At 30.3% G+C, this 15128-nt stretch overlaps 1 protein-coding gene across 12 annotated transcripts in view; it reads left to right on the plus strand.

The window, feature by feature from the left end:
- Window positions 1–15128, plus strand: part of ZNF280D (zinc finger protein 280D) — a 104946-nt gene that overhangs the window by 39068 nt on the left and 50750 nt on the right. For all 12 annotated transcript variants that reach the window (XM_074327704.1, XM_074327699.1, XM_074327703.1 and 9 more), the window contains 6 exons: window positions 799–969; window positions 1165–1274; window positions 7915–8138; window positions 11356–11513; window positions 12289–12389; window positions 13399–13545. In XM_074327704.1, coding sequence (XP_074183805.1) covers window positions 799–969; window positions 1165–1274; window positions 7915–8138; window positions 11356–11513; window positions 12289–12389; window positions 13399–13545 — 911 coding nt within the window. The remainder of the gene's footprint in view (window positions 1–798; window positions 970–1164; window positions 1275–7914; window positions 8139–11355; window positions 11514–12288; window positions 12390–13398; window positions 13546–15128) is intronic.

A 15128-nucleotide genomic window follows, 5' to 3' on the forward strand; every position in this document is an offset into this window, starting at 1 on the left:
ACTCTCTTTTAGGAATGATTTCTCTGTACAACCAAAATTTTATGGAACAGTCTAATAAATAAAATATAAAAGGACAGTTTCTTTGTCAGACATGCTCAGTATATTCCCTAAGAGGAGCGCATAATGCTCTGGGTAATCTAATTTGAAAATCATTGTACTTATTCCTTCCATTATGAGCACTTTTGTAATGAATGAATGAGGTATTATCATTCAAGATTACTTTTTTCACTTTGTACATAGGAATAAATGGATATTATCTTAAGTTATAATACTATAACTTAAGTCCATGAGTAGACCACCTTAGGTGGAAAAGTTAGGTGGAAAAAGAACTAACTTTCCATTAAACATTTTAAGTTATTAAATAAAAAGCTTCTAAAGGCTCTTTCTGAATTTTTAGAATAATTTTTTTTTTCTTTAACAAACTATGTGTTAACCATTTAAAGATAATTCATTTATAGGAACTTAGTTCAGAGTAGTCTCCGTGCTCTATTTTTTTAGTTTTTACTTTTTTTGTTTGGGATATTTTGGTCTGGCTTCTTCATAGTAGCTGTTTACATATTTATTTGAAGCCATAAAAGATTATTTTTAAATTATTTGAATATATGTAGTCCATAATATATATTCATACAATGTTTCTACATCTTCCAACTTGATAATTATCAATTTTTAACATTATTGTCATCTATATGATGTAATTCAATTATATTACCTTTAATTCAGCTCCAAAGTATTTTTACTTAGTTATAAACAATATTCTAAAGTTTAAAATTTTTTTTCCCACTATTTAAATTATTGTAGGTATGAATGAAAGTTCGTTTTTGTCAAAACGTCCTTCTACTTCTGAAGTAAACAGTATTAATCCAAAAAAGCCTAAGCCCAGTGAAGGTATTTCTGGAACAAATTCCTCAGCTCTATTTCCTTCAGTTAAATCTCTTTCAGTGATATCTCCGCAGGCTGTGTCATCAACAGGTAAATATGAAAATGGCATATGAAAAAGAAATTATGTTTTTTTAAGTGCCTCTAATCTGCCATCTTGACTTCATCTCAAGAAATTATGTTTTTATACATAAATTTTAGAAATTGTAGTAAATTTACAAACTATTAGTGGTTATTTAAGGTTAAAACGTTTTGAATTTTGAATCATATGTTTTGAATTTATTTTAGGTACAAATACCTCATCAAATCAATCTAAAAATGGAACACCTTTTCCAAGAGCTTGTCCAAAGTGCAATATTCATTTCAATCTTTTAGATCCTTTGAAAAATCACATGAAGGTAAAACTTTCTGAAAATTCAAATGCTTACCCTCTGATTTTTGAATTTTTATTAGCGTTTATTTGAGCCAAAACGACAACATATGCCTGGGAACAAGATCTCAAATGCGCTTTATATTATTAGTATTTCCATGTAACAGGTTAAAATTTGTATTCATAATGAGTATCTTCATATAAGATTTTAAAATTCCTTCTGAATCATCAAATTAAAAAAATTAAATTCATATGCATTATAATGTATGCTTATTGTATTCTAATTTTAAATGAAAATAACACATTAATCAGAATATTTCATTCATTAGATTATGCTATACTTTAAACTTCTTAGAAAACAGGCATTTTATTATGTGTTTATTATTTCATGTAACTTAATAGTTTCTTTAGTTATCTTATTTTTGTGTCCATGCTAACATGTATATGTCACAATACACAATGTAAATCTGAGTTTCCATTTAATTTTTAACACTCAGACATAAACTACAAATGATGGAATGATTCATATGAAAAAATTATTTTAACTCAGTCCAGATATAGTTTGTATGATTGTTATGAAGTAATTGAGCTTTTTATTAGTACAGGAAGCTCTTGAAATTAGATTTTAAGAAATTTTCAAAGTACAAATGACATATGAGGTTTAAGTAACATTTTACTTAAAATATTTTAGTAGATATTACAGTACATATTCTGCTGTGTCTGTATAGATAGCCTGTATTCTCCTTACATGCCCAGTATAAATGGCACAAAGGGGATTAAAGAGAAGAAAAAAGGTAGTGTAGATTATATGAAGAAAAGAAGGAAGGAAAAGGGTGAAATGGCAAAGAAATAATTAAGGAAAAATTGTTGCTCACTACAGAAATTGACATATTTTTATTGAAATTGAACATTTTACCAAAAGAATAGGAAAAAAGGGAACTATTTCAGAATTTTAAATATAATCTATTCATGTACACAACTGTATTTGGTCTATTAGTACTTCCAGCTCTCAGGCAAAAGTGCTTTGTTCTTATATGAGAATTAATCTGTAAAAGTGCTTTTAATTTTCCTATCTATGTAGTGTTTTCATGAGATTTCGTTGTGTTTTGTGTTTTGGATGGAGAGGAAAAAGAAAGGGCTAAATTATTTAGTTATCTTTGTTTAATTATTTAAGTAGGTAACACAGTCATTCAAAATAAAGAAGTTTTATAAAGGCATACAAATGAAAAATCTTACACTTTCTTATGTGCCTGGTTACCCGTATGACTCAAAGAAAATCATTTTTATTATTTTATTTTGTATCCTCCCTCATTTTCTTCTGCATGTATAGGTAAACACAAATGTTTTTATTTTCTTTCTATCTGTATGCAAGTATAGCGTATTATATGTATTTCTGTACCTAGTTAAAATTGGCAATCATTTTCCAAAATGTAGCTTTACTTCCAAAATGTATTATAACATTATTTGTGATTACTCATATTAGAAACAGCCAAAACTTCATGCAATATCCATATAATAGAACGCTATAGCAGCATTTTTAAAAAGGACGAATCTTTATAATAATATGATTGGAATATCTCTAAGACATATTATTGAACTAAGTTGAGTATAATATGAATAACTTATAATGTGTGTTTATATCATAGAGTCACCAACTGTAGGACAGGGAAGTTTAAAACTGTGTATGCTTTTTACCTTCTAGCTTATGCATTTTATATATCGGTTAAAGTTTTAGTATTATAATAATTTCCGTTTTGAAAAAATGATTTTTAGATTATTTGTAAATGATATTTTGCTGTTATAGATAAGCAGATGACTGTACCACAGAAATAATGTTTTCTTTCAATGAAGAATGTCTAAAGCATAAGTACAATATTCTACAGTAATAAGAACAATTTATTTACCTGCAATCATGTGCCAGATGGTTGCATGTACTTAAATAAGCTTTAAATACATTATTTCATTTAATGAGTAGAAAATTTCCTTAGAAAATTTTTTGAGATAGACTTTTTTTTCTCTCTTTTTTTTTTATAACCAGTTAATTGGCGTAGATGGCATTCAGGCCTTTAATGGTAGAAAGCCCAAATTCTCACAAATAACTTTCTTCTTTTTTGAAAAGTGTATGGGCTATTTAATGTTACATGGAAACTTGAAAATAGGTATACTGTATTTTTTTAGGGTATATAATATGATATTTATCAACCAGATCTAGCTTATTGATTACATTATTTAGATTTCTATATCTTCACTTATTTTTTTTTCTACTTGATATGTCATGGATTGAGAAATACCACATCTCAGTCCACATCTGTGATTACTAGTATTTTCATGGATACATTGTACTTCTGCTTTAAGATTGTTATGGATGTTTGCAATATACATGAATCTAACTCTTATAACTGTATTGTGAATGCATCCTTCAGCATTTTTATAAAATGTCCTTTTTGTCTTAATTTTTAATGCCTTTTAGGTTCACAACCCTTATTTTCTTATGGTTTCCATTTGCCTGATCTATTTGTTAATCACTTTATTTTCAAGCCTTCTGTATCGCTTTGTTTTAAATATGCGCCTTGCTTTCAGCAGAATTGTTTTTCTTTTGTGATCCTATATGAAAATCTCTTTTGTTTTAGTAGTTGAGTTAAATTTGTTTATATTCATTGATACAGTAGATTTATCTGGTCTTGGTTCTGTGGCAATTTTTTGTTGTCTTATTCTTTTTAAGTATCTTTCACTGTGTGCTTGCTTTGTATGTTATGTAGTTTGGATTTTTAGAAAAGTCATTTTTGTTCTCCTATTTATCCTCATAATTTTAATGTTAATATAATTCCAATAGTCGTCTGTTCCTTTGGCCATTCTCTACTATTAATGTTCAAAGTACCATTAAATTTCCTATCCTTATCCCATCAATCCTTAATCTTCTCTCCTTCCTAATTTTGGTCAATATTATCTTTCTGAGTGTTTATTTATCTTTGTACTATTTACAACACTTATACCTATACTACTTTATTTGGTAATACAATTGTAAATATTCTATAAATTTGTTTTGCTTTTTTTTGGGGGGAAAGGGGGCGAATGTTGTCCAGTGTGTATTCCACGTCCTTTATCTATCATATGTGTCATTATCTTTATCATTCTTTTAACTCTTTTTTTTCTTTAAACTTTATTGGCTTTTCTCATTACTGGCCTCTATGTCGTTTATTTTATTTTCCAATGTCTGGTCACCACTATATTTTATTCTAATCTATCTTTATCTCTCTGATTTGATTTTTCCCTCTACTTTTCCCCTTGATTTTGCCATCTTTTTTATGTCATCTTTTTGTCTCTCCATCTCCTTTTGCTTTATAATCTTCCAAGTAGACACAATTGCTTCATTAAGTTTTTAAAAATTGTGGCAAAGATTTTGGCCTATTATCATTAGCATGCTTCTGCTCCATAGTTTTTTGGTCAGAATTATACATTTTCCTGCTTTTTATCTTAAAGTATTTTTGTTTAGATATAAGTTCCTATCATATTGAACAAGTTGAATTTTCTTAGGCTAGTTGTTTGGTATGAGGCTTCTTTTTGAAAGCATGGGTTGACAGTATAATCTCAGAGTTTACTAGCTGGTCTGCATATACAGCTCTTTGCTGGACAGAAGGCTTCTTGCAAGTGTGACTTCTGTGTCTGATTTTATACGTAGCCTTGCTTTTTCTGCTTCTCTGTACCAAATGAGGTCTGGGGGACTTCTGCGATCCTTCTTTCCCGAGCTTCTGTACCTTTTTTTGCAAACAAAGGATGTATAGCTTTGTACTTCAGTATGTGTCTTTCATCTTTGGAATGTGTATTTTTGCTGATACTTTCTAAGATATGTTAACACTGGATCCTTTTGACTTCTCTGATCTAGTTCCAATTACATGTCTTCTGTCTAATCTTCGCTGCTTTGGATAGTGCTTTCATATGCTGTGGAGTCTGGATTTTATCGGGTTCTTAGATTCAATGAAAATAAAATATTTAGAATTTGGTTGTTATGATTTTGGGTGAATCCCAGAAGAAGGAAGGGAAAATGTTGACTTATAGAGGATGATCCTATGGGAAGTTCTATTTTACTATTTAAAAAAGACAGCAACTTTTTTGCTCTTTAAAAAATCCTACCTAAATTTTTAGGTAACTAACTAACAGAACATGGTCTACTGGGAGGAATGAAGATGAGAATGGTGTTTAGATCTTGTCTGCTACTTGTCAAATTTACAGTATATGGCATTAAACTATTCAATATTGCAGAATGGCTAACCCAAGAAAATAAGGGATAAATTGGGGGTTATAGTGAAGAGCTAGAACCAAAAGGATAATAGGACTGAATAAAAGATGACCAGTTGATCTTGGAACATAGTTTAGTCATGCCATTGATAACCTACCCTGTCCTCCTATAAAACAAATCTAAGCCTATTTCTCTCTTAAATTGCTTTCTTGCCTTTTGGATATTTTCTTTCGGATAGTTTGCTGTCCTCTCAGATATTAAATCTCCCAACCTAGTTCAATTCACCTTATTGTCCATTCGTGGTTGTCAGTGGTTTATCATTCAGCTATTTTATAGGTATCTGAAACCTTGTTTAGAAGATACTGTGAATATATGTCTATTTTTAAAAATCTGGTCCTAACTTTTCTTTAAAAAAAAGAAGAAAATGGGAGAAAGCAAGCATTTGATCATTTGTTATGTGCATCATAGTTTATGGGTATTTAGGGTAACTTTAACTTTGTACATGTACCAAATTAGACATTTATAAAGAATATAAACCTTATAGTACACTCTAATATAGGTTACTTAAATTATTTTGTAGACTTTAGAAAACAATCAAGTCTCAACTATGATGCAGCATAATTTATGCAGTCTGAAAGCCAGAAACAATGTTTGAGTATATAAGATTATTCACATTTCTAATTAAGGAAACTATTCTATATTACATCATTTTTGTTCATTATGATTTTTTCCCATTGTTGTTTGAAATCATCTCTGTTGTAAAACTGTAGATAAGGTGAGGAGTTTGTCTATCAAACTGATGCTACTGATAACATCATTTGCAGTAAAACATACATATTGAGTAGTTTTTCTCATAATGCTGGTGGATTTACTCTGATCCATCTTTTTCTTCATTTATCCTTAAAGTCAAAACCAGCATATTTTAGAAGAAACTTAGCTTGGTACAAGTCCATAGAAATAGTCTGAATTCCCTAAGTTTGAGCTCTTAAATATTGTATGTATCCCAGGAAGAATTCAGAAACAAATATAGAAAAACTTTTCTCATTTTCCTCTTTTTGTTGTGGTTTCATTTCAACTGTACTTATTCATAGTGATAGACTATAGAGGATCATATTGTATTAAAGAACTAATGTATATAGTTTATGGGTACAACCTTAACTCCTAAACACAAATTTTGTCACTTCATGTCGGTCCATTTTATTCAGTATTTTTCCCCCTCTCTTTTGGGTCTATTTTAGATTTTGTGGGGGTTTTGTTTGTTTGTTTGTTTTGTTTTGTTTTGTTTTTAATAGGTTACAAAATCGACAAGTGAACAAAATAAGTGCAAGTGAAGGAAATTGTATAGGTCTGTCTTGGATAAAGGCCCATGTGACACAGAAAGTTACACCAGTGATTTAACATTTCAATGTGGCAGGAGAGGAAGTAGATGTTGTTATCTTAGAAATGGAATAGAAATTGTGTTTAGATTTTCAAATTTTCTTATGTTGCTAATAATTTACTAAATGACACATTTAGAACAAGTTTGAGTCAGTTGGTTTAAGTTGGAAAACAATTACCTGGGTGCCTTGTTAAAAAATACAGATATCTTTGGCCTCTCTTTAGACCTTGTGGTTTATTGTTCTGAAGTGGGCCCAGGAATTAGCATTTTGAAAAGCACTTGTAGTTTTTTTTTGGATTGCTCTCTGAGAAAAGCAGCCCTAGAGAGGTTGTATAACTGAAAATTATGTAAATAAATTAATTAGTTATATCTTGTTGAAAAAAAAGCTTATGTATGAAAGCATTCCACACTAAAACCAGGTTATATAACATCTTGATTTTAATCATGAGGAACTAAATTTCCCTTCAAATATTCAATTATTCTAGTTGTCAAGATGTAACTGTTGAAGTTTGCAAGGTATAACCGGTGACTCTTTTTCCCCCAGACATTTTCTAGTGCCATGTTTTGGGGAATGGCAGGTTAGCTGTGTTCAATATCCAATTCCTACCAGATGATATGAAATTTATTCTGTCACTTGATAATTAAACATATACATTATGGATATAAAACTACATTTTCTTTCTATATTCTATCTTGACATGGACATCAAATGAATGATTTTTAGTTTTAGTTTAGTTAATTTAAATATTTAAATTATTATTAAAATTTTACATCTGAAAAGTAAAATTGCAAGGAAAAAGCTATTAGATCTATAGCCAAGTCGTGGTTTCAAGGTTTTCTTTAAAAAAATTTTTGTTGCTGTTTATTAAGATACTAGATATTTATTGTTCTAGTTTTTTAAACTATGTATATACACCACAAACTTGGTGATTCTTTTCCAGATATATTACCAAGTATAGTTTTAAATGGTCTGATCTTAGGTGTAAACACAGAATCATTTTTTGGTATCGTTTTTTTAAAAGATAAATAAGGCTTCTTTTTTTTCTCTTTCAGTACTGTTGTCCAGACATGATAAATGATTTTTTGGGACTGGCTAAAACAGAGCTTTCAAGTACGGCAAATAAAAATAAGACTATTGATTCAGAGAAAGGAAAATTGATCATGTTAGTTAATGACTTTTATTATGGAAAACACGAAGGAGATGTCCAGGAAGAACAGAAGACTCACACAACCTTTAAATGCTTCAGTTGCTTGAAAATTCTTAAAAATAATATTAGGTATGTAAGTACTTATTTTTATTTCTATTTGAAAATTGAAATGCTGTTTTTACTTCTATTTGAAAATTGAAAAGATATAAATGTTGTATCTTTATCTTGCATTTTTCTGTGCCATTCTAGATTTTAACACTTTCTACTACAAACAAAGGCAGATTTTCTTGTTGAAAAGCTCGTGTCTTTTCTTGTATTTTGAGTTGACTCCAGAATCCTCTTGTATTTCTTTAAGATAACTTAAGAAAGGATGAACAGTATTTCAAATAAAGCTAAATTAACTCTTTTTCCCTATATTATCAGTGATTTAGGAATTTTCATGAGATAATTTTTATTTTTAGCTGCTTTTGAATTTTATTTTTCTTTACATCACAAGAAAAACCACTTATTTATGTTTTGTCCAACTTGATCTCCACCATACTAATCTTATTTAATGCTCAAATCTTTCAATTGATACTTACAATTTTTAGAACATTTACCTTGCAGAAAAAGTGAAGTGTGTCTGCTTTATTTTAAAATTTAACCCCTTTAAAAAAAATAGAAATTTACTTTCAGTGGAGTTTTGAAGATTTTATACATGTATGCTTTAAATTTTGGGAACTCATACCTTGGAATCTTTGAGTTACATGGCAAACTATTAGCTGTCATCCTTTAAATAAGTTAGTAGCAAGAACCAAGTAACGAGATATTGATTGATATTTTCCATTGGTTATATAGCTTTACATTTACATTAGGTAAAGTTGTTTTTCCACAATTTTATTATAATAGATTTTTAGACATTCAGCAAAGTTTTAAAAATTTTACAGTGAACACTTGTATACTATCACCTTGATTCTACCATTAACATTTTACTGTGCTTGCTTCATCATGTATTTATTCATCCTTCCTTCAACCTATTTTGTGTGTGTGTATGTGTGTGCATTTCAAAGTAAGTTGCAGACATCATTGTACCTCTCTTATGTGTGTGTGTGTCTGTATACAGACATATATGTATGCCTTTTTATGTTTACCCTTGATAAATATTATTTGTAATTAGCATTCTTAGGCACCAATAAGTTACTTCTAAACCCAGAATTTATTTTATTTTATTGTGAGTTCTTGAGTCCAAAAAGAATAAAAAAACACTGTGATACACTTTTATAGCAATTATTAATGCTTCGTTTATGGTAGTATTTTATGTAATAGTTTTCAAAATTCTTTCACATATATTATTTCATATGAGTTTTCACATTTCTTTATCTCTTCTTATCAAACTTTAACAGCCATTAATAGATAATGGCCCTCGTATTAGGTTGGTGCAAAAGTAATTGTGGTTTTTGCAATTATTTTTAACCTTTTAAACTAGTTACTTTTGTTTTTTTTAAACCGCAATTACTTTTGCACCAACCTAATAGTTTAGCAGAAAGGATATTATACTTTGTGATATAATACTGAAATGATATTACAATTGAACTCTGTCACCTATTTCCATATTCTTACCATTTTAATAATGAAATGCACCAGAAAAATTATGTTAGTAAATATGGTAAATTGCATAAATATGCACTGACTTAGTTCCTTTTTACCTAATGTTATATATATGATATTAGAAGTTATTGCAGCAACAGTTTTTGGCTTTTCCTTTAAGATTAGCCAATTTAGTATTAAACATATGGAAATAGAAAATCTCCTGTTTTGATAATGTTCCAAAAGACTAGTTACATATTTGTAGAGTATCAGAATATAAAGACATTCCAGGAATTGAGCATTTTTTGAAATACTGATTGTTTAGTAAATATAATCTTAATGAAACACTTCATAATCAAAGAAATTATATGTATGTTAAATCATATTTTACCTTAACAGTGAAAACTGGAAAAGCAAGTTGATATTTGTAGACAATGATAAGAAACTAATAGATTTAGGTTTCTACTCTCTGTTTTATCAACATATTTGATATGGTATTTTTTTTCCTACATTGAGTGTCACCAAAACACTTAGGTTTATTTTATTCTGTGAACATAATTTCAAGAAGTTTGGTTTTTGTTTCCTCATTTCCCTCTGTTGGTTGAAGTAGTATGCGCTCCTGATGGGGGCTCATATAATAATTGAGCGAAAGCATGCTAGTTAAGAAATTATTTTATATAGATATACTTTAATTGCTTAGTTGTGAGCTGAAAGTTTAATGGCTCGTGATCTTTTCTCTATATGTAAATGTTTAGCCAACACTAAGATTTTTCTATAGCTGTTTGTAGAGCTGAAGTTAAAACCCAAGGTGGACAAAAAGGCGTGCCATAACCTGTTGTAAACAGAAGTAGTGTTCTAGAGGTGTGAAAAAGAGATAAATGTTATGACCTTCATGATGATTGCTATGCAGATTGATGACATTATCACTTCATTTCAAGATTATTTCCTTTAGGGACTCAAAGTGAGTAATTGTTAATAGTTGCCCCAGTCTAAAAATTGTTATTTTGATTGAGTAACTTTACTTTCAAATTTAGCAAAAAGCTTCAGTAAGCCCTTTTAAATAGGTGTTCCCATTTATATTGCACTCTCTGCTGTTAAAGGTCATAGTTCCTGCTCATAAGAAACCTTGTAGGGAAGCTGAAATAGCAGAATGTAAAACTGAAAAATGGACATTGCCTACAAAAGGCACAGTCTGCAAGTTAAAATAAACAGCCTGTGCTAACAGTAAACCAGTATCATTAAATAAAACAAAAGGTTCTTGTAATTGTAGGCATTAAAATTGCTATTACATGCATTTAGAAACCAAGAACACAAGTAAAAATACCAGTAATTTGTCTTTTAAGCATTTGGGATTTATTAGTATATCTTCACGGCCTTAAAATATACCTCTCGTGACTCTGTAGCTGCTTTTGGTGGTAGGGTTTCCTTCCTTTCAGTAGTTTATTTAAACATGTAAATTGTATTTCATGTATGGAAAGAAAGCCTGCTGTTTTATCTTAAGAAAACTTTTTAATAATCTGAAATTAATAAGAGCAAATTAGTGATATTTCAGATTAATTAAATTAATGAATTTTTAAAATGAAGATGAAATGAAAAGATTTCCTTATCCCACTTAATTAAAGGGATTGTTTAAAGTGCACACTTTTCTAGAAGACTTTCAGGCTTTTGAGATTTTATTTTGAGTAATACATCTATATTTTAAGATTTAAATTCAGGTATTTATTTGTGAGATTTTTGTTTTTAAATCTGAATTTTTGCACCTGTTGACAATCATTTATAGATTTATGAACCACATGAAACACCATTTGGAGCTTGAGAAGCAGAGCAGTGAGAGCTGGGAAAACCACACCACCTGCCAGCACTGCTACCGTCAATTTCCCACGCCATTTCAACTGCAGTGTCACATTGAAAGTACTCACACACCCCATGAATTTTCTAGTAAGTTATGATTTCATTTAAATATTGAATGTTATTGATTTTTAACAATATTAATTCTGAGAAAAACTTAAGAAGCCCATTAGAAAAATAAGAATAAGACTTTGGAATTTGAGGGCAATTTGAAAGAGTTATGTTTTAACTAATATAAACTTTTAAATAAAATAAGTTGCAAAAATTAAAGCTCCTCTTGTAAGTAATTCATTAAGGTAAATACCATAATCTGTGTATTGTATGTGCAGAACTAAATTAGAAGCCTCAGATCATAGGTTTCAAGTATGAAATCAGCAACCTTTATTTAAATTTCAGTAAGAATGTTAACTACAATGGTAGTTAAAATCATAGATTTTGGAGCTAGATAGCTTGGGTTCAAATTCCACCTCTGCCTCTTAATAGCCATGTGATCTCAGGCAAGTTACTCAATATTTGAATAATGGGGATAATAGAAATACCTGCTTTATAATGTTGTTATGGGAATTAAGTGAGTTAATTGAAGTCAAGTGCTTAGAACACAGTTAACTATACAACTCTTCACCACCACCAATTCTAATATTGTTGCTGATATAGATGTGTAAAATGAAATATATATATGTACATGTGTGTGTGTGTGTGTGTGTGTGTGTGTGTGTGTGTATCTTGGCCTCAAGAGGACACTTTTTTAAAAAAAAATAGAGGTATAATTGACATATAACATTATTTTCGGGTGTACAATATGATTCAATGTTTGTGTGTGTATATATCTTGAAATGGTGTAATATCTTTTTCCCCCCACTTTTAGCCATTTGCAAAATCTGTGAATTATCATTTGAAACAGAGCATATTCTTTTGCAACATATGAAGGACAATCATAAACCCGGTGAAATGCCATATATTTGCCAGGTACACACATATTTTATTGTGTACTTAGTGTTTGTTTGGTTTCTGTTGTTTTGATTATAAGATTTAATCATACTAGGTTAGGAGTTAGCAAGTTTTTTCTATAAAGGGCCAGGTATTCAGGCTTTGAGGATCATATGGTCTGTGTTGCAACTAATCACAACTCTACCATTGTAGCACAAAGACAGCCATAGATAATCAATAAATGATTGGTTGTGGCTGTGTTTCAGTAAAGCTTTATTCATGGACACTGAAATTTGAATTTCATGTAATTCTCATGTGTCATGAAATATATTCTTTTATTTTTCTAACCATTTAGATAAAATTGGTTACTAAAATTAAAATTCCTCATGTAAAGAATTTATTAGTAGAAAGTTCTGTGGTATAACTCATGCATTGTATGTGGGATCAGTAAAGTTGTAATTGGCCCAGGTGCCACTGTTTGCCCACCCCTATACTGGACAAAGAAAGCCCTGTGGAAGAAAAACAAACGCGTGGACTTATCTTACCATATAGGGAAGAATGTAGGCATACAAAAGAAATATGAAATGATTTTAGATATAGAGAACCTTACCAAATGCTTTGGGACTAGTATTTTTCCAGTATTTGAAGGAATGGGAAAGCAAAATAAAAATAAATTGCCACTGCCATAGTCTGGAAGCCATTTATAATCTAAAGGAGGATGTTGTTTTATGTAGCAGAAAAAAGTTTATAGGACAAGAGGTGTCACAGAGCTTGAAAATTCAAGTCAGGATAGGGTGTGATAGATAAAAAGATCTAATAAAAAGAAGGGAATCTAGTAATATTTTGGAAAATACTCCTAAACTTTGAAAGAGACGTTTCCTTCTCAAAGATTATCTTTTGGTGCTTGTGCTACTGAGATTCTAGGTTGTGCAGACATCATAGCTGACTTAATAGTACATAATGTTCTTCTGAACAAATGACTTACCGTTGTTACTTTGTAATTGTATATCATAAATTTTCAAGTTAAACTAAACCTTTTTATTTGTAGGTTTGCAATTATAGATCATCATCATTTTCTGATGTAGAAACTCATTTTAGAACATGCCATGAAAACACTAAGAATTTGCTGTGCCCATTTTGCCTCAAAGTTATTAAAATTGCAACACCCTATATGCATCATTATATGAAGCATCAGGTGAGACTACCAGTTCTTATTTGTTCATGTTCTTTTAGTGAAAAGATAGATTACAATTTAGAACGATAGTATATTTGTTCTATAAGGAAAGCAACGTTGTTCCAAATGACACAATTAATTGGCAGTTTGTGCTGAATTACTTGTGAAACTTCCACTTCTTTTTCTTGTTTCCTTTTTGGTGATGTTTTAGCACATAAATGAAAAATCTGAAACACAGCTAGAAATAGGAAACCTAGGATTGAAGGGAAAAAGGGAAGGTAAGTGGAATATCCAAAAGATCAGATATTTCAGGGTCTAAGAGTCTGTATGAGAATGTTTTGAAGACAGTTAACAGGAGCAGGGGAAATGATGAATTTGAACTGAAAGAAAAGATTGAGGACTCATAATATTATTTTCTTCTTTCTCTTCCAACGTTATTTCTACTTTATAGCCCCCTTATTATGAGAAGACGTATTGTCATCATTGACCAGTAGTGGTCTTTTATAGCTGCCAGTGATAAAGGAAAGAGTAATGACACTTACTGCTGGATGTATGAACTCTGCCAAAGAACTATGTTTAGGTCATAACTTGTTTTGTGGATGACTTTTTTCAGTTCTGCTACATAATTTTATGCTTATACCCTTTTCTTGAATTCTGATATTTTGCTTGCCGGTTCTTTTCCTGAAGCAGTTAAACCGTCCTTTACTTGGGTTGAAAACTTTTATGCAACACTGATTCTGTTCTTCAGTGCTTGAAAGAGTTACAGTGCCGTTGCCAAACCCGGAAGTCAATAGATGTACTGAATCTGATCATATAATCAAGTTTTGACACCTTGCAAATCAGCTCATTACATTTATTTATTATTTATTAAATTGCCATTCCAGTTTATTCAGCATTGGTTGCTCACCTTGCTTTCAGTTTCAGTCATTAGATAATTATGAAATCATATTAATGGTTTTTAATTGGAAAATATCATAAAAGTAGAATTTCCCAATGAATGAATCACCTGTGATGTGACTGGGATGCTACCTATCCTTGAGAAGTTCTGGCAACACCTTCCTATTCTAGGTTTCTTTAACAGTGTTCTATCACGTGTTAATAGATGTTTACCCCCAAATTGTTACTGGTAAATAAATTTGGTAAATGCCTGGATTCACAAAATTAAAGTTTTATTTGTCTGTCTTTTCAAACAGGACTTCTCAGAGCTTTTAAAATGCTAATACCTTGTAAATCTCTAAGCAAGTGTAATATGTATTATATTATTCCTCAAACCTATTTGGCTATTGAATCCTTTATTTGCAGAATACCTATTAATGTTTCTTGAGGAACAGAGTTTGGGAAACTCTATTCTTGGCACTCACTATTTCATTTTTGGCCTTTAATTTTGAAGGGCAAAGTAAGACCGTAGTTCTATTTCATTATAGGTCTTTTCACATAATTTTCCCTGTATGCTTTACTAAGCTCCAGAGTAAGATGTAGATATGGGAAGAGTGATAATTATGAAAGAGATGTGTGGGCCCACTGTGTGGCTTATGTGATTTATAATCAGTTTTTATTACCCTGAGTTTTATATCTTAACTTGTTATAGGTGCCCAATTTTCTTT

The sequence above is a fragment of the Rhinolophus sinicus genome, linkage group LG03, assembly GCF_036562045.2.
Source record: "Rhinolophus sinicus isolate RSC01 linkage group LG03, ASM3656204v1, whole genome shotgun sequence".
Lineage (NCBI taxonomy): Eukaryota > Metazoa > Chordata > Mammalia > Chiroptera > Rhinolophidae > Rhinolophus > Rhinolophus sinicus.